Here is a 25,725-nt window from a genome sequence, read left to right as displayed (position 1 = left end):
GCTTAGTGTGTAAAGGCTTAACCTGGGATGTTCAGGATCTTGGTAACACTACTGTTTCTAATGCATCTCTATTTAGGTTAGGATTAGTGACAAAACTTTATACACTGAACCCAAAAGCCATGAGTGTGATCGAGCTGTATGGTATTCTTGACCCTACCACACGAGACTGGACAGACGGTGTTCTCTCAAACATCTTCAGAGAGATCAACAAACCAACAGATAAGAAAGAGCGAAGGTAACTGTTTGGGGACTGGAAATGAAATCAGCAAGTTTTAGTTATTCTAACTATCAGCAAGTTTAGTTATTACAAAGTTGCTTCCTTTTATATTTAATGCAGTTGAACTGTGCAATCCTAAGGAAAAGGAAGGGCTCATCCCTCGAAGTCAAGAGCCAAATAGTAATCCTGCCCTTAGAGCAGTAGTTTTCAGCCTTTTTAGATTCAAAACATCCTCCCCACCTCCCACTAAGGCACCTCTTCTGCAGCTGCACCTCACTATTACATTTGAGGACCCTGTGTTATATGCATGAGGAAGGCTGCTAACAGCAAATGCTTTTCCCACTGAAAGCATTTGAAAAAAGTATCTAATCTGCACAAGCCTGAATTTCACAGGTGGGGAAACTAAAGCTGAGAAGCTAAATGATTTGCCTGAGGCAGCAAGGGTAGCAAAAAAACTTACATAGCTCACACTGCACAACCACGTGCCCACACACCTATCTCTATACCCGTACCTGCACCCACTGCGCTCCTTAGAGGGTGTACTGAAAAAGTCTATGCCAGGCCCCTCTTCACCAGATGAGGTCTTGCCATTTCTGTCCCATTGTCCTTTTCTGTCTTCCTCTAGTACCAGTACATTTCACTTTAATACAGTCCTCGACTGTGGGGTCTGAGTGTCTGTTTATGAGCAGGTTCCTAGTTTTTCACAGTGCATACCTGAAGCAGGATATGAACTGGTCAAAGCAAGCTGTCGGGGTCCCTGGCTGACTGGTCAGGTGCCCATAGAGAGCTGTTTCCCTGCTCAGGTTTCTGAAACCTGTCATCACCAGGAGGAGCGTACAGACTTTCTTCCACACCTCCCTGGCATATGGGCAGTCACAGAAGAGGTGGTTGATCGTTTCTGCCTGCCAGCGGCAGGTCGGACTCGGGCAGTTCGATGGACTGTGGAGGCTTGGGAGTTTGTTAATGGGTGGTAGAATCATACAGTCATAGAATCATAGAAAATTAGGGTTGGATGGGATCTCAGGAGGTTACCTAGTCAAACTGCCTGCGCAAGTATCATGCAGGTGGCTCAAAAGCACAAGAGATTCCTTGAAACTCTTCCATTAGAACTAAGTAATATCCTTATCCTCATATTGTGCTAGGATTTTTGATGATGATGGTGCTTAAAAAGGAAATAAGCTGGTTTACTGTGTCTGTATTTCCAAATACAGCTGAAAACTAGGAAAGATTAATTGCTGCCCAACGACTTGTTTTGTGCTAACAGGTATATTTTATTTGATGGAGATGTGGATGCACTCTGGGTGGAAAACATGAATTCCGTGATGGATGATAATAAGCTGTTAACCTTGGCAAATGGGGAGCGCATCAGGCTTCAGGCTCACTGTGCTCTGTTGTTTGAGGTAACATTACTAGCAAATAAAAGGTCTTCAGATTCTCAGGAACAGGAGCTGTTTATGGCTATGATGTAACTATTTTCTAGGTCGGAGACTTACAGTATGCCTCTCCTGCCACTGTGTCCCGTTGTGGGATGGTTTTTGTGGATCCTAAAAACCTGAAGTATAAGGCCTTCTGGGAGAAATGGATTAAACAAAGAGGTAACAAGGTAGGAAATGGCTATTTTTGTTACAAAAGTGGTTTTAGAAGGCACTATTTGAATTAAATACAGAACTGTAGGCATGTGTAAATATGTTTATAATGAAACCCTGATTGGCTGAATTGCTTTAGAGTTTATTTTTCAGGTCACTGTTACTAAATTTTTTTAGAGATGAATGGGCTTGTTGTCTTTTAATTCTTTGTCTGTGAAAGCAGGTAAAGAAAAACAGATTAGTGGTTGGTACCTGATTTCCAGAGTCAAAGGCAAAACCTGACACGAGCAGAATGGTTCCTATTAAAAAATAGTGAAGCCAGGACCTATACATATGCATATGTCTCCATATGCAAAATGGTGTATATATGTTCAGAAAGGTTCTTTTTATATTATACCAAGGCAAAAATAGATTCTAAAAAAAAATATAGAGCAGTAGTTCTCAACCTTTTTCTTTCGCGGACCACTTGAAAATTGCTGAGGGTCTTGGAGAACCACTTAATAAACTTTTTTTTGTTTTAGAAATCAAAGCACGCAACTCATATTTTAATATCAGTAGTCTTGTCTGACAACTACAGATATTTCTGATTGTTCTGCAACATTTCTGCGGACCACCTGAGTGGAGCTCCCGGACCAGTGGTAGTTTGCAGACCTCAGTTTGAGAATCTCTGATATAGAGTGACATACTTGTAGAATAACCCTATGCCATGACTTTGATGGATTTTATCAAGAGTAAACATTGTCAAAAGTCCAAGTAGCTGTCTTTATCACCATTATGTTTTCAGTATAAGTCAAGTAAAAAATTGTGGTCTTTCATAACACTAAGGTGTTTGTTTAGTTATTTTTATAAAAAAAGTAACAGTATCCAAGACTAATTACAATGAGTTAAATAGGTGGCACTTTAATCTTTTTAAGTTGTTAAACAATTGTCATTTTTTTCCTCAGCAAGAACAAGTTGAGTTAGATCGACTGTTTGAAAAATATGTCCCCTACCTTATTAGCCTGATTGTAGAAGGAATTGTAGATGGCAAACAAGGAGAGAAGCTGAAGACAATTGTCCCTCAAACAGATTTAAATATGGTAAGAAATAATGAGTATTGAGTAAGGTGGCTTCAACAGCAGAGGAATATGAGTTGTAGAATGTGCATCAACACAAGATGCTTACTATGCAGTTGACTAATTAGCTGCAGTGTCTCCATGTGCACCTCTGTTAGGCTGGAGTAAACTAATTTTCTCTGCTGGAGGATAGTACTTGTAAATATAAGTACTATCGTGCTGCAGAGTAAACAGCTCTGCATCAGCGTGTGTGTAGATGCTGCCTGACTGGCTGGGGCATGAGAGAGCTTCAGTGAGGGGGCTGCCTGCTGGCTAGTTCCTCACTGAAGCTCCCTTGTGCCCCAGCCAGCCCCTCCTCAGCACTTTGAGCCAGAGGGAGCAGCCCCAGGCTGGCAGACTGACCCTGGGGCCCCCTGCCTGCTGAGGCTGCTCTGATCTGGCTCCATGTTCTGTGCTTGAATAAAGAGCATAGCTTATTGCTCCGGAGTTAATTGTTCCTGGGTATGTGTTCAAATGGTGTGCCCAGGAGCAATAAACTCTGGAACAATAAGCTCCACAGTTTATTCACATGCCATAGACATACCCAAAGAGTAAGACATGCCCAAAGAGTAAGTAACTAAGAGTAAGTAACTATTTCAGAGTTCCATCAATAGAGTCCCTGATGGGACTGAGGAATTTCTTGATATAATCTTCAGGCAGGCCAACATCCCTTTTCTTCCACTTTCAGAGAGATGATCATCTGATTGTTAACATTTTTATTTTATTTTAACTAATACCTGCATTTACAGACACCTGCATGCATGCAGACAGAGCCTTACAAAAGACTTTACAGAGGGATGAAAAGAAAAGAGAATTAGGCACATTAAGTCATCAAAATTCTGTATGTCTTCTCAAGTTACTGTTTTGCAATCTTCTCCAACAGGTGGTGCAGTTGACAATGATGCTTGAAGCTTTAATAGTGGGAGAGCCTGATGACACTGATGTTCTGGAATGTTACTTCCTGGAAGCTCTGTATTCCTCTTTAGGTGCCAGCCTTCTCGATGCAGGCAGAATTAAATTTGATGAAAGTGTCAAACGAATATCCTCCATGTCAACTGTTCATGAGGAGAATATCTTGGCTAAGCCAGGGGAACTGCCAGGTAGGACTTTGCCATTATAATTGACTCTGGTGCACTTTTTTTTTTAAAGAAAACAATTGGAATGGATCAGACCATGCCTGTATCACATGGTAAAGTCTACTTGGTATTGTGTGTGCAGCCTGAAACACTGGCACGTCTTGCACTCATAGAAGGAATGGGATTAGATGAGGGGAGAATTAGTTTAGAAGCCTGGTGTTCCAGACTTTAGAGGGAGCGTTTGTCTGGGTGTAGCTCAGGGGCATCTCAGCACTGGTATTTCAGGGTAAGGGTAGATGGGTGCCTTTCCCCTGCATGTGAAGGAAAGGTGTCAGACAAGAGCCTGGTTGGTCATGTGGCCTGTAGCAAGAAACAGTGACTAGACTCTCTCCAGAACCAGTTGTCTGGGAATCATGGGGAACCCACAGCCTGGATGGCAGGTCCTAGAAAAGTGATAATGCCCAGGTGTGAGCAGCAGGCGAGTTAGTGATGCTGTCTGCGGGGCTCAAGAAAGGAGACAGGGGTAAGAGCCTCTTGACACTATCTTTTATTTATGGAACCCAAGGGCTTGGGAAGCAACTCTGTTTCATGGCTTTTTCATTAATATTTTCCTCATACCCTAAGACCAGGTTAAGTGTGCTAAGAAGGAGCTCTGCAGATGCCAGCCAGTGCTGTGGCTCAGAGCAGACTGCCATGATTTAGACAGGTCCTCAGGGTCACTTAAGTCTTCTTTTCCACCTCCCAAAGCAGCCCAGGAGTGGAAGGGTGTAAGAGGGACTTAATCCTACCTTAATGCCCTTTCCCAGGCTACAAGGCCTGGGTCACAACCCTTCATGCAGGGTTGTGCCCTTTACATTTAACTCAATCAAATGAATGATTTTTGGAAGCACCTCCATACCCCAGATAACCTGTAGTTGCTAAATAAAGACCTCATCATATCCTGCAGGTCAGTTGCCAACTTTGTATGACTTCCATTTTGACGCTTGTCAAAAGAAATGGGTGCCTTGGAGCAAGCTAGTTCCTGCATACCTTCACAAGCCAGAAGGCAGATTTATTGACATTCTAGGTAAGTGGGTGACTAATATAGAACATTGGTAGTCCTTTAACTTAAAATGTGCTAATCTGTAGTTTTCTAGTAGCAAATACCATGCACAGTTCTATTGTGGGATGTTTCATTCAGAAATTGAACGTGAATCATAATGCAAAAACTTTTTTGCTATTTCCTGCTCCTTTGTGATGCAACCTTAAATTGCTGTTTGCTTTTCACTATAGAAATATTAGTCCTTGCTTTTCTTTTTCTTGCTTAAAGACATAATAAGTGAGCTTTTTGGAAGGGGGTAGGGCTGTATGGTAATTGAATCTGCTTTGTGTTAGCAGACTTGATTGAAGTCTAATTAGAATGCTCCAGCATAGCCTCATCGTCACATGTATTAAGCCCCCCATGTTTCAAAATGGCTGTAGGGGTGCTTTAATTAAACCTTGTCAAATGAGCCTTAGTTAAAGTGCCCCTATGGCCATTTTGAAATGCAGGGGGGTGGGGAGGGCCCTTAATACACATGACACTGAGCCTTTTTATTTAGAGTGGCTGCCCAGGAGCTGCTGTAATTAAAACACCTCCCCTTACCTCCAAGCACATGTATGGGCACCCAGAGAGTGCACCTTAGACAGCCTTGCCCTTTCTGCCCCAGAGATCAGCAGCTATTCAGGTTCTACCCCTTGTGATATGACCATTTGAATTCCACAAGCATTTTGCCAAAGCCACTGAGTAAAGTAAGGGATGTTGAGAACTAAAATATTCACAGTACTTCTTAGAGTAAAGAACAAGCAAAAAATACTGGCAGGATGGCTTTATTTGTATTAGTATTAGAGAAGCCACAAAGGGTAGATACAATTTTTTTTTTGTTCATGGTTCACTTTTCAAGTGTCATCAGGAACAGTACTTTATATAACTACCATGATAAAAGAATAAGAGACTGCTGATTCAGTAACAAAAACCTAGCGCAAATAGGCTAGGAAAAGAACCCATAATGAATATAATAAAATGGTGACAATGAATTTTACAGTTATGACAAAGTAACACATACTATTTTATAGTAACAATTCAGCAAGTGCATGTTAACATCACTGCTGAGAGAGATAATTACATAGTCTATAAAGCTATTCCTCATACCTGCCTTTGATTCACATAGCATGAGATTCTTCTCTGCAGGTAGGTGTCCTGCAAAAGGCTTGTGAGCCATGTAAGTCTCAGCTCTACCTCCTAAAGAGGGCTTAAGTGGCTTACATGGTTCATGACCCTTTCATTGGATCTCTGCACAGGGATCTCTAACGTATTGATTTCAACACATGTAAGAAAAGTTCTGTGATAAATGGTGCTGTGAGAAGGCTGTACAATAGAGATTGTTCATTAAATATTGTACTGATCTAATGTTCTGGAGTACACCTTTGTGCAAATGTTCATTAATAAATTATGGGTCCCACCCAGTAGGGTTTTACATGTGCAGAACCTCCCAGGTGTGTTGCATGTTAAATTAACTACTTCTTAATTTAATTTAATTTACTTATTTAGTTCCTACTGTGGATACAACACGCACTACCTGGTTGTTAGAAGAGATGGTGAAAATCAAACGGCCTGTTGTCCTTGTGGGTGAATCTGGAACTTCTAAGACAGCAACTACCCAAAACTTTTTAAAAGGCTTGAACCAAGACACTAACGTATGTAGTCTTTTCCTCTGTGCTGGTGACAAACTGGTATCTTCCTGTTTATTTTGTGTGTGGCTTAGTAGTTGTATTTCACCCCAGAAGTGGCTGCATTGAAGTGGTAAGTGAAATAATTCCTTCATTTGCATTTCAATTCAAGACCCTGACTCTGTCATTGGATCTCCACAGACAGACGTGTACCTAGCTCTTTTGATTTTGAGATAGCACATGGACACAGGGTTCTAATTGTGTACACTCTGGGCCCATATACATGAGGTATTTTAGAATCAAACCTACTATATTATTGTTGAGAATCTCTGTTGAGATTCAGTTTTTTATAAGAAAACATGTTCGTCAAGTAGTTGTTCTGCTATGTAGTTGAGCTCCCAAATGGAATATATATATTTTTAAACCATCCATATTTTAAGTGAATAGCTAAACTGTGTAGTGTTTCACATCTATCTTGTGCTCTAATTGTTCCCCATATTGTTGAATATAAAGAATATTTTCTGAGAAACTCTTAAAAAGTTACTAAAAATCCATGTTGATCATTTGTATCTTCCTGTGCAGTTGCTGCTAATAATTAACTTTTCCTCACGCACAACATCAATGGACATTCAGAGAAACTTAGAAGCTAATGTAGAGAAACGTACAAAGGACACTTATGGCCCCCCCATGGGAAAACGCCTTCTGGTTTTCATGGATGACATGAATATGCCAAGGGTAAGTGCCAACTTGTTTGCAGTAGAAGAAAACACACAACAGGCTGCATTTGTATTGTCCATTAAGATACCTGAAGGCTTGGACTACTGGGCACCATGGGGTGTTGTAGTGCTGTTATAATATCACTCTTAAACTTCAAAAATGCACATTTTTGGTTGGCGGGGTTGGTAGTGGGATTTCCATTTCCTCTTGTTCTTAAATATGTATCAAAAGACCTTTTCTCAGCTGACGCTAGTGGACATGGCTTCTTAAGAGAACCAGACCGTACCTCTTGTAAGAGCTGGGAAGAAGTGGATGTGTATTGCACATCAGTGAAATGATGCAGTTTCCTCTCCTGAGTTAAAATTGAACATGGATATTCCATCTCCAAAGCCTACAAAATAGCACTCAGATATAATAATGATGCATTACATTTGGAGCTAATTATTTATGCATTCATTGTAGTAGCTGGAAACTTGTTAAGAGCTGTCTTTTAAATGTGTTGGCTTTTTTGCTTTACAAAGGTTGATGAATATGGTACACAGCAGCCAATTGCCTTGTTGAAGTTGCTGTTGGAAAAAGGTTCCGTGTATGATCGTGGTAAAGAGATGAACTGTAAGCTTCTTCGAGACCTTGGCTTTATTGCTGCTATGGGAAAGGCTGGAGGAGGTCGTAATGAAGTTGACCCTCGCTTTATTTCACTCTTCAGTGTTTTCAATGTACCTTTCCCTTCTGAGCAGTCTTTGCATTTGATTTATGCCTCCATCCTGAAAGGCCACACTGCGGTAATTTGCATTATTTAATGGGTTTATTGTTATTTTAAATATAAAATTGCAGAACCTGAATTCTTTTTTTGGTTGATTATCCCTGTTGTTGTATATGTTCCATCTTTCTCTTACATGGGTGGGGACTGTTGTGTGTACAGGTAATTACTTTTATGGCTCTCCATTCGAGTTGGGAGAGTTCCATATATTAATTTAAGAGTACTGTTTGGTCCCATAGCCATGTAATTAGCAGGGTGTTTCAAGCTGTAGTAGCAAATAATGCTAAATATTAGATTGCCAGTATTAACAAGTATAATAATATGATTGATCTTGTTATTCACCTTAAGTCCACAGGCCCTCTGAAATCACCAGGCTTCTTCCATTGATCTGAGTGGGTATTTTGATCGTGCTTAGTATCTATAGTGACCAACTGTTTTGCCACTTCAATTTGATTTGCTTTAGTCATTTTAGACTAAATGGCATTTAGCCTGTATAAAGATTTCCAACTACTCAGTTGGTCTAATAAAAGATATCGTGTCTACCCAAAGAACCTTGCCTGCCTATGTCCTCAGACCAACACAGATACAACCAAAAACCCAGTAAGGATCTAAAAGGCATTTTAGATCCTTATACAGGCCCTTCACTTTCCTCTTCTCTTTCCTTTCTCTATGTAACGGGGTTTTCAGTCTGTTTAATATATAAAGGTTAAAGCTAAATAAAAATGTATTAAAATCAGAAAGAAAGCCCACCAAGAAGTAGGCATTCACTATGCCAGGCACTATACAAGCACAGTGGAAAATATGGTCCGTGCTCTGTAGCTTGTAGTCAAAGCACTAAAATGAGTGGTCTAAGTGAAAGATGTGCCAGTTATGTTATGAATTTCTGAAAAAAATACTGCCTTGCACTGAGATCATTTTAAGTGTAACAAGAAGGGGTAAAAGGATTGGAAAGCAGATGATGCTTGACGAAACACCTTTCTCCCTGGTCAGACATGTGAAGAATTGTTTATTTTTTCCGGTTCGTAGGCTTTTAATGAATCTATCGCGATTATCTCTGACAAGATGACATCCTGCACTTTGGAACTTTACAAAATGATTGTTCGTGACTTGCCCCCAACACCTTCCAAATTTCATTACATATTTAATCTGCGTGATCTCTCCAGGATCTACAACGGTCTTCTTCTTACCACCCCAGAGAGGTGAGTTTAGGGGAAAGTGTTCAGAAAAATTGACTTCAGTGGCACTGTACCCATTTATGTTGGCTGAGGCTCTAGCCCAGGCTGTGGTGATTTCGTTACTCAGAAAGCATGTGCAGTCTGCGGTGAGATATTCAGGTCAGTTTTCTTCTACAGATGAACTCTATTTAGCTCACAAAATTTGGGCACTGAAGAGTCAGGTTCTTTATTCTGAGATTGCCTGTCTGCATCCTTCTCAGCCTAGGTATGCGTTAGAGAAGTTAAGGAGGTCTTAACTTTCTAGTCCCTGAAGGGCTGTGTGCCAGCTGAGGGTCATAGTGCCCTGATGTCTTCCTCCCCTTGCCATACACTATCACAGGGTGAAGGAAGAGGGTGATGCAGGAACCTGTTCTGACAGCTTCACACTCACTGGGAGTTTGCTGCCACTAGGTGAGCCTCCATACATTCAACCTCCATTACATTCAGTAATGACCAGAGTCTTTGCCAGATGGTAATGAGGTATCAGGTCCTGGATTTGATTGATTCAGGAAGTAGATTATGTGATGTGGCTGGCTGTGACAGCACGAGGTTGGACTCAATCACCTGGGGCTATGTTAGTGCTGTGTTCTTAAGCTGGCTGTGATGTCAGAGTCTACAGATGCTGTATAAATACCAGCTTCTAGCTTCCCAGCTTCTGCTGTGGTTCAGCTTTGATCCTGCTTTGGACTACATACAGTCTCTTCCCATAACCGAGTCAGCTTTCTGCTTATTATTATGAGTAAAGCAAATGACTTGCCTTATTATCCTCATCACCAGGAACGTGCAGATTACAGGTTGCATAGTGTATAGTAGTACTTACGAGGCCTGTAAGCAGTGTCCAGAAGACAGTTTTGAATATCCTGGGTCTTCCACAGGCCCTATTTTCTTCTACTCTGGTAGGTATTTTGACCTCTTCCTTAAGAATTAAGCCTCCAGTTCAGTATTCCTGTCTCATTCATGAAATTCCTTGTGTACGTTGATTGTAGATATTATTGTAGTCAGTAAGACTTAAGCACATGCACATACACAAGTAGTTTGTTGATTAGGTGAGGCTGCAGTGTGTATTTAAATGTTCTGCTGAGTTGGGGCTGAGAGGTAACTCCCTGGAATCAAAGAAGAAATTTACCGATATTTTTGCCTAAGCAAGCAGTCGTACTTAAAACTGAAGGATAGAAATAAAAATGCTTTGATTCTAGGGTTTTAATCAAATTAGCTAGTGATGTAATTACATGAAAGGCCTGGTGGTTTTCATTATTTTTTGGGTAGGTAAGAAAGAATCTGTTGTACTTTTCATGGTACGCATACTGCTTAGTGAAAAAAAAGATTCTGGAAAATCCTGAATTGTGATATGGTCCCTGATAACAAAAGCTGACCTCTGAATCTCTGTAATATGATCTTGGGAGATAAAGTTACAGGCAAGAGACTTTCTCTTTCTACTGAAAAAGGAAATGGATCCTGATTCTGATGAAAGTACTATTAACTGCTTGGCTATATGTGTTGTACCTAATGCTTTGATGCAAGCTAATATTTCAATACTGATGTAGGTTCCAAACAGTCATGCAAATGGTGAGAGTCTGGAGAAATGAGTGTCTGAGAGTTTTCCATGACAGATTGATTAATGAAGCAGACAAGATACTGGTGAGTAACTTCTTCCAATTCTTAGCGGTCCTTTATTACTATTATGGTAATTTAATTCAAAACAGTAACATTACCCATTGTTCTACTAGTGTCTTGAAATCAAGCTGGAGGCTTAATTTGCCAGTGTGTCACTCCAGTTTTATGCCAGAGTAGTTCCATCACTTCAGACATGGCCCATTGAGTGAAAGAACCATTAACATTTTTCTTTCCTCTAAGAGAAATTGACCAAACAGAATACATGAATGTATGAACAGAGAGAGATAAAGGGATATTTAATTTCTTATCTTCCTAAATTACAACCTTCTTTTGAAAAGTTGGAAACCTCAAAGCCTAATATGTAATATAACATTGGAAAACAGAATATGTTGCATGGATTTTAAGCTTCATGAACAATTCATAATCCACTGGCATTGGTTACCATCATCTTGCCATAACTTTGCAAGGTGTGCTGAATCCTAAAGCTTATAAGTTCCAGTCCTGCAGACCTGTCTCCATGAGTTCCAGAATGATTAATGAAGACGATAAATCCCTGCAAGTATTGCCTGTGTAAGGAGTTAGGGCCTTCAGGTAAACTGGTGGAAGTCACTACCCGTAGAGTGAGGCAGTTTTATGGCATCACTTGTGAATTTGGCTTGGTAGGAGTTTTGCCTCTACGTGGACTACACAGGTCGGGGCTTACAGTTGTTATGTATTATACTGTCATACTTTGACTAAGTAAAAAACTTTGATGTGCTCAGTGTCCTTATTGTTTGGTACATCCAAGCTTGCATAATGTTATTGCTTATTTGTGCTGCTATAGCACAAAGAAGCCCTAATCAGACTTAAGGCCCACTGAGCTAGACACCACACAAAGGTGGAACAAGAAGATGGTCCCCACTCCAAAAAGTTTAGCAAAAAAATGACATCACTCTGCCTCCGTGCCATGTAGAAATTTACATGAGTGTTACTGGACTCATTTTTCTTGAGAAAACTTGTTAGCATGGATACACCCGACATGCACAATGAGTGACAGGAGTGTAGATGAAAAACAATACATGAACTCACTCTTGCCTAGCTCCCTTAAGAAATTATGATGCTACTTTATGTATCAGATATGACAATGCAGGAAGATAGAAAAAGGTAGAGATGAACCGTCAGTCCATTCATTCTTATATAGTATTTTTTCGAATCGGAAGATACTCAAAATTATATCACAAACAAGGAAACACATTTACAGAATTGGGGGAAAAGCTATGTAAAGCCCAGTTAAAAGTTAGCAGAGATGCTTAGATGTAAAAACTGGGTTTAGGTGCAATAAGCTAGTCCTGCCTCAACTTTTCTTCTTCAAGTTAGAAAGGCATGCTTTTACTTTTCAGTCTCTTTTCACATCTCTGAATAGCTACATTGTAACTTGCTTGTGTTAGCTTCTGGATTTATATCTCTATGCCTGTGTGTGAGAGAGTATATAACACGTGTGCACATTACATACTGCAAGACTGAATGAGGTTTTGGTGTCCTGACACCAGACCTAATAATAAAAGTGAAGGAGAGGCATGTGATTTTTGCCAGTTGGCATTATTATTTCTTTTTAAAAAGGCCGTTCTGCTCCTTATTAAACTTGTATACTCTATTGGCTCCAGGGGTTCCTGAACTGCTTGTATATTGTGTCTTGTTTCAGATTGTAAATGGAGAATGATAGTATGGCCTGATCACCAGGACTTTTATCTATATAAACAATCCCACAGAAACCAACTTATAGGAGTTAGAGTTTGCAGCATTGTGCCCTCCAAGGGTTCCTAAATTCAGAATTGCCTTTGTTATTATTTTACTAAATTCGTCTTACATACTTTAAGGTACAAAGCCACATAAAGAGCTTGATAGAAGACAATTTCAAAGAAGATTTAGAGCCAGCCATGAGAGACCCTGTTCTTTTTGGAGACTTCAGAATGGCACTGAATGAAGGGGAACCTCGCATTTATGAAGACATTCAAGACTATGATGCAGCAAAAGCTCTCTTTCAGGTATTGTGGTACACCTAAGGTCTATGTTTGATTCTGTCTGTATGACTACAGAGTTGACAACAACTGCAAGGAGGGGTGGCTATTAACTTTGACAGTCTTTCTAGTAAAAAATATGAAAAATAGATTAAATGCACTTAAATGCAAATTACTTCTAAATAAATGGTTCCTGTATGAACATCAGCATTTTCCATGTGTCCCATTTCTGTTGTTAATGGTCTAAACAATTCTCTCCACAGGAGATTCTTGAGGAGTACAATGAAGTTAATACTAAAATGAATCTCGTTCTCTTTGATGATGCCTTGGAGCATTTAACCCGTGTGCATCGCATCATACGGATGGATCGTGGCCATGCCCTGCTTGTAGGAGTGGGAGGCTCGGGCAAGCAATCCCTTGCAAGACTGGCTGCGTACACAGCTGGATATGAGGTCTGTGGGACTCTGTATTTTCAGTGAAAGGGAACCAGGACAGATCTGAGGGAGTGGAAGGGCTAAACTGTGTGTAAAGTGAAGGAAAACTGGTGGAGATCAAATCAGGTTAGCAACATGCTTTTGGAGAGACAGGAGGAGGTGAAGTGAGTGTTAAGAGGTGCAAGTAGGGGAGGTTGCAGTGATTTGGGGCTGGAAATGATCAGAGCTTGGATTTGGGCACTGGCAGTGGGGAAGACACAAGATGTGTTTGAAGGGCCTAAGTGAAAAACCAGTGGCCTTTATTTACTATTATGGTCAGTTATTTATCTGTATTATGGTAGTGCTCATTATGCCTGGCTTGATACAAATATGAAGTGAAAGAATATCTCCCCCACAGAACTGATGATCTTATAAAGGCAGTGGGAGGAAGAAGGGAGGGGTGACAAAGGACGAGGACCCCCAAATTAATCTTGAGGTGGTGATGGTAGAAGACTGTAGGAAGTGGAGGGGGGTTCAAAAAGACCACAGGGCAGCAAATATTTTGTCATGTTGTTACCTTGATGTTTTCCTTACAGTGGGCCTAAAGATCTATCCTTGATCTGAACTCCGTAGTAGCTGAATTTCAGACTCAGATATCATGTCTTATCTTGCTGGGAGTCTATGACCCCTGCTGACTTCCTGCCCCTGGGGCAGGGGGCTGGACTTGATGATCTTTCGAGGTCCCTTCCAGCCCGAATGTCTAATGTCTATGAAAATCTCTGTGTTTCATGTACTGTGCCTTTCAAATGTATTTTTATGTTGAACTATTAGGTGTTTGAGATCGTTCTGAGTCGAGGGTATGGAGAAAACAATTTCCGGGAAGATTTGAAGACTTTGTATCTGAAGCTTGGTATTGAGAACAAGTTGATGATTTTCCTGTTTACAGATGCCCATGTGGCAGAAGAAGGTTTTCTGGAGCTCATCAACAACATGCTAACTTCAGGTGACATGGGCTTGTTGATTGCTAAGCCAGAATTTACTTTTGATGCACAACTGAAAGCACAGCATTGCTCTCCTTTGCTCTCCCCATCAGCTAATCACAGCTCTTCAGTGTTAACATTGCCTAATCACATTGTGTTCCCTGATGCTGAAACTTATGCTTTTCTTGAGGACAGTATTTTACCTGAAATGATCGTGGGTTGGGCTATAATTTTTCAGCACCTCCTAATGGTTGCATATCTATGTCTGGTTAGGTTAGTGAACCTGAAAACAACAAGCCACGGGCCTGGTGTTTGATTCCAAATTATTAAAGTTTTTCCTGTTGTAGAGTATATATGAATAGGGAGATAAATCTCATGGGTATCTTCAGAGGGTAATGGGCATATCTTGCCCCCTGAGAAATATCTGCTTGCCTGGGGGATTATATCTGAATCGTCAATATTTTAATATAATATAATGTACTTAGTAGCTGGAAATGAGGAGAAGTTGACACCTTGTGACTGACTGCTCTCAATAAACTGTTAGCAAAAGCTCTGCAAGCCACAGAAGTTCCACAGACCAGAGTTTGCAAACTTCTCTGTCAGATTTCACTTGACTCTCTGGATAATTGTGGATAAATCACTTTTGCTGGACCAGGGTTAGATCTCAGAAATTCCTGTCCCTACCTCTTGGCTATGCTGCCTCTTAGCCAGACCACGGGCTTTCTAATGCTACTCTCTCTTTATGTTATAGGGATGGTCCCAGCACTTTTTCCTGATGATGAAAAAGATGCCATACTAGGTCAGATTGGTGATGAAGCTGCCAAAGCTGGAGTGAGCCCTGCTAAAGAAAGTGTCTGGCAGTATTTTGTAAATAAGAGTGCCAATAATCTTCATATTGTCCTGGGGATGTCACCAGTTGGCGATACCTTGAGAACACGATGCAGAAATTTCCCAGGTACTGCATATTAAATTTTACATGCTGGTGTTTAAGCCTTTGTAGTTTGGGGGTACAGGTCTGCTGATCTCTGATGAGTTACAACAGATGGGTGTCAGTCCAGTAGTTAAACAGCTTCAGGGCATTCAGAAATAATCCATTACGTTTTGTTCCAGTTAATTACCACACATAAATGGAGATTATTGATTAACATTTACTAGCTTAGGTCATAATCCAGTCAAACTGCTAGCAATCAATTAGTCATCTCCTTTGAACCAGAAACATACAGCATTAAGGCAGCATGTTAGAGTAACTCTCAAGCTGCTTGCATCCTCTATTGTGATATTTATAGAGAAGAGTGGGCTTGTGAGCAGCTGTGAAATTCAGACTGTAATAAGAGAAGCGCTCCTGCTAATGGCTACTGCCTGGCATTGGAATAGGGGGTAGGCATAGACACAAGGTACTGGGTTTATATTTGATACTGAAATGGATGGATTGACTTGTGTGTAAGCAGCTGTGCAGAATACCAGACACACACACTAATTAGGGCCTTGATCCTGCCAGCTTCATACCCACATGGGTAAAGATACATATGTGCACATTTTCCAGATCAAGGGCTAATATTAGAGATGGGTTGTTTTGATGATAGTATTCCTTTACTTTAAGGTCTTGTCAACAACACTGGTATTGACTGGTTCTTGCCCTGGCCCCCACAAGCTTTGTATGCAGTTGCAAAGTCATTTGTTGGTAAGTAGAATGTTTCTTTAATATGGCGTAAGGTGTCAAAAACATGCATTCCTTGCTCAAAGCTATTGTAAGCCTCATTGTTCACACCTTCACTAACTAAAGAAACCTCAGTCAAAATTATTTCAGATGTAAATCTCTTCTTCAAATATATTTTGTACATTTGTTTAGGTCCCATTGAGAGCCCTGAAACTTGTGCTCCAAATATTCATTTGCACTATTACAGATGCTACCCAGGGCATCCAAGGGAGCATGGGAGGTAGTTTCAGGGCTGAGAAGAGAAGGGCAAAGGATTTGAGAACTTAGTTATAAAGCAGTGTTACCTGGTATCATTTTCACTTGCTCCTGTCCGCTAAAGAGGAAGAGATCAGAAGGTTGATGCATCTCAACACTGCTCCTAAGGCCTTCAGTCTTCCCAGAAAGAATTCACAAGACACGCTTGATTCTTAACTTGTCAAGGCCTTTGTTTTCAGACTTCCTACAGATCTGAATTTGTTGTCTCAGACTGCAAGAGATTATCTGCTCTCAACCACCCTCACAGCCACCACTTACAGCTTTTGTTGAACTGACTTAGAGCATGGTGAATTAACTTAATTCTGGTTGGTATGGGGAGCTAAGGGGAAAGCTATCACAGAATAGCTGGGCCATGACTTTAAATGACAGTAGGTATTTTGCATGAACTCCTATGCAGATACTCTGCTGCTGCACTGAGTGTCTTTTTGTGGGTTAGATTAAGCAGATTAGCCTAAACTGCACAAAAACACTCCTAGTTCCGTATGGAGAGATAGTGTGGAAAAGTTCGTCAGCACCAGCTAGTCTAGTCTTATTCTGTGATGTCGTCAGGCCTTTGTGCTAGAACTCCTAGTTGGAGATAGGCAGACAAGGTTCTTTGCGTGAATCTGATATCTTTTATTAAACCAACTTAAATAGTTGGAAAGCAATTATTAAACAAGCTTTTGGGTTCAAAAACCCTTCGTCAGGCTAAGGAAGTTTCAGCAGTTGGTGGTTGGAGATGGTGCTTTGAACTGTAATGCTTAAGACCTTTATATAACAATGGGTAGTTTTATACCTCTCCTCAAACTCCAATTCACTGCCTCTCACAAAGGCTGGGGATGGTATGTCGAAATAAGACATCTTAGATGTTCTAGCAATGAGAGAGCCCCCAAGCTCTGGAGAAGAGACTGGCAATCAGGACTCCTGGGTCCTGTTCCTAACTGGCATTGACTGTTTTTGGTCCCAGAGCAAACATTTCACTTCTTTTTGCCTTTATTTCCCTCTTTGTAAAGTAGGGAGAACTTATCCTTTGTAGTCTTGAAAGAGGGTTGGGGATGTTTTATTTCTCCTGTCCTCTTCTAGGGGAGAATCCTCTGGTCCCAGCGGAGAACACGGAGTTTGTGATTGAACACATTGTCACGGTGCATGAATCTGTAGGGGATTTCAGTAAGAAATTCCTGCAGAAGCTGAGACGTAGCAACTATGTAACTCCAAAGAATTACCTTGATTTTATTAATACCTATTCAAAACTGCTGGAAGAGAAAAATCAGTTCATTTTAGGTAAGACCATGTAGTTTTTTTTTTCTTTTTAAGGCTCTGGGTGATTTATATGCTTTCAAAAAGAAATACATACCCATTTCACCCTGGAGGCACATGCACAAGATGCTAATTAAATGCAGCTCAATGTTTCCCATTAATGTGACTTGAAATAATGGGCTTCTCCCAGGGTGATGCTGTTCCTTTTTCTTTTTTTCTGAGACAATCTCTGATCCAGTGATCCCTGAAATTCAGCCAGGTCTGGATGCAGATCCCAGTGGCTCAGGTCCAGCTCAGGTTTTAGTTTCAAGATAGCTCTGTGCTACATGCAGTGTAGTTGATCAAAGAGTTGTGGACACCAAGATATGGAGAATGCATTAACCATCAGGGTTGTAAAATCTGGTTGTTTGTGAGGTGGGAAGGAGGCTGGGCTCTGTGAGTACTATGATAATTTGTGACCCCTCAAAAAAATAAAGGAAACTTTGCTGCAGCACTAAGAAAAGTGCTGAATTCTGTTGATAACAAGCACAGGACACCTTCTGCAGCACTGTTTGGCGCACTGTGTGATAGACCCTTTCATCACTCACATTTCTTTCTATCTCTAAGCTCAGTGCAAACGTCTGGAAGGGGGATTAGATAAACTGAAGGAGGCTGCTGTACAGCTGGATGAGCTAAATCAGAAACTAGCAGAGCAGAAGATTGTGTTAGCTGAGAAGTCAGCTGCCTGTGAGGCTTTGTTACAGGAGATAGCAACTAACACAGCAATAGGTAAGTGTTTGAAACCACTGTCACATCCTGTTAGCAAAGTACGCTTAGGCCAGGTGGTATTATGGTGCGGGAGACCCTCAAGGAACTTGGATGTTAGGGGTTCAGTCAATGGTATTCCTGTTCTGTCTGTACTGTGATCCAGTATCGCGGCATGGTATCATATGATGCCTAGTTTAAGACCAGGACTGCTGATTTGAATCCTGGCCTAATTGCAACCTGTGTGATTACCAACTGCCTACAATAGCATCCACTGCAGCTTCAGATAGAATCTATGTTCCTTTTTGAGAAAAAAAAACACTAACTGAAAAGGGCATTTTAGTAACATGAGTGTCACTATAAGAAAGAACAGATTTGCGGGGAAAAGGGTAAGGAAAGAGACTGCACTCTCTTACTTTTGGCATTCAAGAACTTGTCTTTGAGGGGAAACATGCTATGCATACCAGTAGTCTAGCACCAAAAGGGTTAGGAGTGATCTAGATCTCCTGGTAATTTCTGATTTTAGGCCCACACACTTTACTGCTTTGTTAGCTTGGTATAAATCTGAGTGACCTGTTTACCATTCTGCTTTTCACACTTCTTAGCGGAGGAGAAGAAAAAGCTGGCTGAAGAAAAAGCTGTGGAGATAGAAGAACAGAATAAGATAATTGCTGTGGAAAAGAAGGATGCTGAAACGGCCCTAGCTGAGGCTATGCCTATTTTAGAAGCTGCTAAATTAGAGCTGCAGAAGCTTGACAAATCTGATGTCACAGAGATTAGGTAATTAATTCTGCTGGGGTGTAGCAAATTCATTCGCACACATTTCTGTGGCATCCCTTACTGTAGGGTCTTAGTCACATGCAAACATTAGTAGCCTCATTCTCACATACTTCCATGAGGCAAGAAGAAGGACTGAGACTTAGAGACATAGAACCGGGGCACAGCTGGAGACAGGGTCCAGATTTCCTGAACCCAGGCCCAGTGATCTAGCCAGAAGCTTATCCCTTAGGCAAGGAAATCCCATATGTTACATATTTTTAATCATTCTATAGCATGTGTCTAGCATGTGGTAGATGGCTGAGGGGTCTGCTTTTCTTTTGGATAGACATGATGATTGTAGAGCTTATGTTTCACACATGTAGTCTGATGCACTGAACATCCTCCCAGTCTTTGGCTCTGTCTGGGCTACTTCTTGCCATGGCAGGGAACACACCTACGAAAACATAGTCTGCCCACCAACTCCACTCCACATACACCAAGTGCCAAAAAAAGGGAAGTGCAGGCACCATTATAGAGGTCTGCACCAACAAACACTCAAGACCAAGAGTAGCCACATCACACAGCAGTTAATTATGCTTTTCCAGCATTTGTTGCACATGGAGATGAAGCAAGTGGGAGGGGTGGGGTTTTCCGTGGTGCTCCCTAGCACCATCAGAGGTAGTGTAAATATGTCCCTCTGCACTTCATTACCTTTCTTCCCCTATGGGACCTTTTCCTAGTTCTCCTCAAAGTGCCTGACTGCTCATCCAGGTTGGTGAAGCTTTAATCTTCAGGAAAACTGTAGCTATGGGTTTTATTCCTGGATCAGTCCATTGGCAGCACTGGGGAAGTTGTGTGATAGTAATATCTAGTTTTTAGTCCTTTGTTCATTAATCTTTCCTTCTGTGGATTGAATTCTGTTTTTTGCTTGGATGAGGATATGCCTTGGGGAAGGCTCCTGCTGCTCCAATACAGAGCTTTCCCCACCAAATACCTACTAAACTGCCTTCCAACAAATACTTTGTATTTCCAATAATATGTGCTTTTTCTTTTCTACCCCCCCTCTACCCTGTATGTATTTTCCAGGTCATTTGCTAAACCCCCCAAACAGGTGCAGACTGTGTGCGAATGTATCCTCATAATGAGAGGCTACAAAGAACTGAACTGGAAGACAGCCAAAGGAATGATGTCAGAGGCAAATTTCTTGCGATCCCTAATGGAAATAGATTTTGATGGAATCACTCAGAGCCAGGTCAAATCCATCCGAGGTAGATTATTTGACTGAGTGACTTGGCACTTGGAGATAGATGAATATAGCATTTTGGTGATAGTATTTCAAATGTTAGCTGCTACGCTTGAAGCACTGCTTTGTTGGGATGATGTATGCCCATGTGCAGGGGGCTGGCACAAGGTAGATGCACCACTTATTGCCCCAGGGGCTTATGTGGGACTTTGATGGCACAAAGGTTTCTGCGCAGGGCTTGTAGCATAATATGTAATATAGTCGGTAGCGACTTCTGCCAAGAAGAGGCTAGACATGAACCAAACGTGGAGCAGAGCTTGTGTTTGCATTTAGCCCTTTGGAAAGGACTGTTACCAATTCACTTGCACATGAAACAGTACTGTAGGCTAAGCTTAAGCAGATTGGACTAAATTCTGCTCATGCTTATGTTGATATAAATCCAGAATAACTCCACTGAGAAGCAAAGAGTGAGAGGACATTTTGGTTCTTTGAGCAAGACAACCTTCACTGACATCCATCCAGTAAATGACAGGCAGGACCACGGGACTTGCTGAGCAACACCACCTGCGAAGCATTGAGCTCATGCAACTCGCATTTGGGCCTAGAGAACCTTAAGAAGTCACTAACAATAGCTTGCTTATAATATTATGGTCCAGCGACATCACCTTTATATCCTACAAATAGAGCAGAATGACAGTTAGGGCTGAGAGTCTTGTTAATAATAAAAGCACTTCCTCTTTTGACTTCTGGCTGTGATTAACCTCATTGTGTTATGTTTTGTGTGTTAACATTTAGCTCTGTTAAAGAATCTAAATACCACATTTGAGGAAATGGAAGTTGTTAGCAGAGCTGGATTGGGAATGCTGAAATTTGTCGAAGCAGTAATGAGCTACTGTGATGTATTTAAAGAAGTCAAGCCAAAGCGAGAGAAGGTACTGTGTGCAACCACGATCACGAGGGTCATTGAAGAGTTTTTATTATGACAAAATATGCTTGGTAATGATATAAATTGTGGAGTTTGTGAAAGTGGAGTTTGCTAGAACCATGGCAGCCAAGGGCTATACAGCCTTTCAGCTGCAAGCTGTTGTGTTCAACATATTAAAGCTCTGTGATGCAGATTCCCATCTGAACTGCAGCTGGAAGGAAAAGAGATGTGCCCAAGAGGAATTTGTAAAGTAATGTCTGCATGAGGAAATTAAAGTTTATAGGTGCCTACCTGCAACAGACTTAAAATAATACCCATGGCATTTGGCATAGAGGGATTCAATGGTAGATTAAGACTCCTTTTCCTGGACTTAAGCAGAGACCAGACTCATGACTTTTTAAAATGGGACTAGAAACCATCTGCATGTAAAAATAGAAACTTAAAAGCTGAAAAAAATCTTCCATTATGCATCACGATGCCTTTAATAATGCAGGTGGCCAGGTTGGAACGAAACTATTTCTTAAGTAAACGTGAACTGGAAAAGATACAGGCAGAGCTGACGACAATTCAAAATGAGCTGAAGGCTTTGGGGGACAAGTATGAAGCTGCAATAAGGGAGAAGCAACAACTGCAAGAAGAAGCAGAGATTATGGAGAGGAGACTTATTGCTGCTGACAAGCTCATCTCTGGTTTGGGCTCTGAAAATGTAAGGTGAGGCTAGTTCCTGGAAGAAGAGATTTTGCTATTAAAATGTAAGATCCTAGAGGTTGAGACATGGATAAAACCTTCAAATTCACCTTAGGGTCTTAAGCATCTTTGAAGATTGTAACCTGTGTGTTTTGTTTGTTTCCCTGTAGCAACTAAGCAGTGAAAAAATAATACAAATTGGTAATATGATTTTTAAAATTTGGGGCCTTTATCAGACAGGTTTTCAGTTGATCTTTTCAATTTAAAGAGGGAAAATACTAGTTAAAGGTATGAGACTTATTTTAGATTAAAAGAGAGGAGGTACCAAGTCTGACTCAACTGTCTGCTGGCAGCTGCGATAAGTTGGACTCTTTCAACCTGCTGCTAATGTTTCAAAAGATACTTTGTGCTCTGTAGAATTCTCTTACACCTTCTCACTGTGCAGCAACAGTAACCTTGACCTGACCCTGTATTCCTCCATTTTTCTACCAGATGGACAAAGGATTTAGAGGAGTTAAAAATGCGAAAAGTGAAATTGCTTGGAGACTGTCTGCTCTGTGCCGCCTTCCTGAGCTATGAAGGGGCATTCAACTGGGAGTTCCGTAATGAAATGGTGTATAAGGTGTGGCAAGAGGACATCCTTTCACGTGATATCCCCCTCAGTCAGCCCTTCCGATTGGAAAACCTCCTGACAGGCGATGTAGAGATCAGCAGGTAGGTCAGATCACCAAGCCCAGCTGCTACTGTGGGTGAGGGATGCACCAGGTCACAAAGGTGGGATGTGGCCTGGATCCAGAGTTAGACACCATTTGTATTGGCAGGGGGGCTCAAGCCCATCTCTTATTTTATATGTGAAATCACAGAGAATAGAGAAAGTTTCTCCTCTGAGGACCAACTTTCTGAAAACAACACCATCTTTTTCAGCAAAGACCAATTGAATTGCCATCCAAGACTCTCAAAGTGCTTTATGTATCTTGAGTCTTCTCTGCATACAAAATTAAATGTTTACCACCTATTATTCCTGTTAGCCCTGAAGCCAATAAAGCCCTTTCTTTATCATGTATACTGTATTCTACTCACACTGATCAGATGAATCAGCACCTAAATTAGAATTTGGAGCTCTAGTCCTGCTCTTTATTACACTTTAGGTACTCAGCTGAAGGTAACTGTAATACTGTACAGCACTCTAGGAATACCTAACATAGATGAGAAGGATAAATGTAATGTAGGGAAGAATCTGAAGATACTGGGCTTTTACAAGTGTGAACAATAGCAAGTTTCATAGAATAGAAGCTTTACTGCTGGTGCTGAAATACCATCATCACAGAGATAGCCTCCTTCGACTTTCAGATCCCAAATCTTACGTTCAGTCTCACCAGAGCCCCCACAAGGGATGACAAGATCGAACGGTCACACACTCCACTGTGACCAGTTCAGGCTGGACATAAGAAAGAACTTCTTCACTGTCTGAGCCCCCAAGGCTTGGAACAGACTGCCACCTGAGGTGGTTCAAGTGCCCACTTTGAACGCCTTCAAAACACATTTGGATGCTTATCTTGTTGGGATCCTGTGATCCCTACTGACTTCCTGCCCCTGGGGCGGGGGGCTGGACTCAATGATCCTCCGGGGTCCCTTCCAGCCCAAATGTCTATGAAATCTATGAAATCTTTGTGTAAGCTGTGGTCATGGAGTATAATAGACACCTGTGTTTTGCTCTTCTAGATCACTCAGGAACCTGGAGCTACATAAAGCCAGTTTAGAACATTTTATGAGGTAGACTTAGGCTCTGAGTTTATCCAAAGCCCTTTGGAAGTCTTCTGTTGACATCAGTGGGTTTGGATCAGGGCTTTCCTCATTTGTCCTGTTTTGTGCAGAATTATTCACTATAATATATTAACCTGTGCTTTTGCCAGGCTAGTTCTGACATAAGCAGTGATACTTTCATTCATCTGTTGGAGACTCTTTCATCATGTAATACTCTGTGTTCTAGTGTACTTAATGCTCAGTGGAGCAGCTATGTTTTACACACCAGCAACGTGTGTAGCTGTACCATGAAGTATGACATACCTCCCAGTCTCTCTTCTGTTTCCTTCATAGGTGGGGTTCTCAGGGTTTGCCCCCCGATGAACTCTCTGTTCAGAATGGCATTCTGACTACATGTGCCAGTCGCTTCCCCTTGTGCATAGACCCCCAGCAGCAGGCACTGAATTGGATCAAGAGAAAGGAAGAAAAAAACAACCTGAGGGTGATGCTGATTTTTATTTGATTTCTGTACCTGTTGGGTTGAACAGTGCATTAATATTTGACATCTTGCACAAGTTACTAGTGGAATTAATGGTCAACATGGTTGAACCTCAGAAGAGTTTGTGTGGCAGTACACCTTTGGTGCCTGCCACTTTAAGGGCTGGAGCAGGCAGCTGGCAGGTGCTTGATTAAGGTGGCCATTTTCAAACTTAGGCAATCCAGGCAGAGGCAGCAGTTTGCTGCTTGCAGCTAAGGGAGCAACATCACCCGGCTGAGTGGCTACTTGGAGCATCTTGGAGGTAAGGGCAGGAGCTATGGGGATGGCAGGAGGCTCCTGGTCTTGGGCATGACCTGAAACTGCACTCTGCTGGGGTAAGGAGGCCTGGTGGGACTGCATGTGGTGGGGCATTGCCATTCAAAATACCAGGACCGCGAACCGCCCCAGTGAAAGGTGGGTTGGGGCACCTTAAAACCCCAGCCCCCACAACCGGGTGGGCAACCCCGTAGTACGGCCCAAGAAGGTGAACCCATATAAGAGAGAGTGGATTAACTGCTTAGAAGCCTGACTCAAGGCACCCTCAACTGATCAGTGCTGGGGCCAGGACCAGAAGGGTCAAAAGGGTCAGAGTGCCCACTGCAAGGGGCACCCAAAGCCAGGGGGCCTGGGGTTCTGATTGGCTTAGAGGTGGGGCCAGGGCCTGTGTGGCCAAAGGTCAAAGAGTGGGGGCTACTGCTGAGAGGGAGAAGAATACAGAGAGCTTGGCAGCTCAGAATGAGGGCCGAGTAGGCCGCCTGACTAGGAGAGATCTATTTGGGGTTCAAACTAGGATGTTATGGGGCCCAGGGTGAAGCTGGAGCTATTAAGAACTTAGATACCATCTGTGAGGAATGGGCCATTGTGTATGGAAGGTATGGAGCCGTGGTTAACTCCCCTTGGTGTCAGTGCATAGAATGGGCAGCCTCCTGCATTTACCACCAGTTTATTATACCAGCAAAGTTGTGGCAGGCGAGACTGGGTGGACTGACCCATATAGACAGGTGGGTAAACCGAGGTTGAGACCTGGCCCTGAATGTGCTCCCTGTCACAGTTTGGATGAGCATCTAACACTTTCCATTGCTTACCTTCATTGCAAGGTGCATTTTTTGCCTCATGTCTCCAAAGGTCTGGGCCAGGTCTCAGCTGCATGAGGCAGTTTTTCTGTCAGATGATAATATAGGCAAGGTAGTTCTCACATGATCATGACAAAGAAAGTGCAGTCTAGGGCTGTGTGAAGCTTCAGGTGCTGATTTGATTTGGAGGAGATTCGGCTCAATTCGGCAGCTGAATCTCCGAATCCAAATCAAATTGGGAGACCAATAAAAAGGTCCGTATCGATTTGAAGCTCTCCGAATTGATTCGGAAAAGATTTGGAGAGCTTTGGAGATTTGGGCGGTCCCCACTCACCACTGCAGGGAGCTGGACCTGGACTCCATGCCAGTAAGTAGGAGGCTGGGGGGAAGGCTGGAGGAGGGGACCATGGGGGACCCCCACCAGGCCCCATCCCCTGCCTGCTCCCCCA

At 41.9% G+C, this 25,725-nt stretch overlaps 1 protein-coding gene across 1 annotated transcript in view; it reads left to right on the top strand.

Annotated features, from left to right (window-relative positions):
- Positions 1–25,725, top strand: part of DNAH10 (dynein axonemal heavy chain 10) — a 92,876-nt gene that overhangs the window by 52,144 nt on the left and 15,007 nt on the right. The window contains exons 39-62 of the mRNA XM_019507118.1: positions 77–235; positions 1,482–1,617; positions 1,698–1,820; positions 2,748–2,882; positions 3,781–3,997; positions 4,920–5,039; positions 6,543–6,688; positions 7,244–7,396; positions 7,900–8,160; positions 9,165–9,337; positions 10,897–10,990; positions 12,823–12,990; positions 13,227–13,415; positions 14,208–14,379; positions 15,108–15,311; positions 15,957–16,037; positions 17,391–17,588; positions 18,171–18,332; positions 18,914–19,088; positions 20,154–20,335; positions 21,106–21,242; positions 21,729–21,946; positions 22,415–22,636; positions 24,020–24,167. Coding sequence (XP_019362663.1) covers positions 77–235; positions 1,482–1,617; positions 1,698–1,820; positions 2,748–2,882; positions 3,781–3,997; positions 4,920–5,039; positions 6,543–6,688; positions 7,244–7,396; positions 7,900–8,160; positions 9,165–9,337; positions 10,897–10,990; positions 12,823–12,990; positions 13,227–13,415; positions 14,208–14,379; positions 15,108–15,311; positions 15,957–16,037; positions 17,391–17,588; positions 18,171–18,332; positions 18,914–19,088; positions 20,154–20,335; positions 21,106–21,242; positions 21,729–21,946; positions 22,415–22,636; positions 24,020–24,167 — 3,973 coding nt within the window. The remainder of the gene's footprint in view (positions 1–76; positions 236–1,481; positions 1,618–1,697; positions 1,821–2,747; positions 2,883–3,780; positions 3,998–4,919; positions 5,040–6,542; positions 6,689–7,243; positions 7,397–7,899; positions 8,161–9,164; positions 9,338–10,896; positions 10,991–12,822; positions 12,991–13,226; positions 13,416–14,207; positions 14,380–15,107; positions 15,312–15,956; positions 16,038–17,390; positions 17,589–18,170; positions 18,333–18,913; positions 19,089–20,153; positions 20,336–21,105; positions 21,243–21,728; positions 21,947–22,414; positions 22,637–24,019; positions 24,168–25,725) is intronic.

This window comes from Gavialis gangeticus, unplaced genomic scaffold (genome assembly GCF_001723915.1).
Source record: "Gavialis gangeticus isolate Ggan-Ray unplaced genomic scaffold, GavGan_comp1, whole genome shotgun sequence".
NCBI lineage: Eukaryota > Metazoa > Chordata > Crocodylia > Gavialidae > Gavialis > Gavialis gangeticus.
Note: the sequence above shows the minus strand (reverse complement) of the source record. Positions and strands in the feature narration are given on the sequence as shown.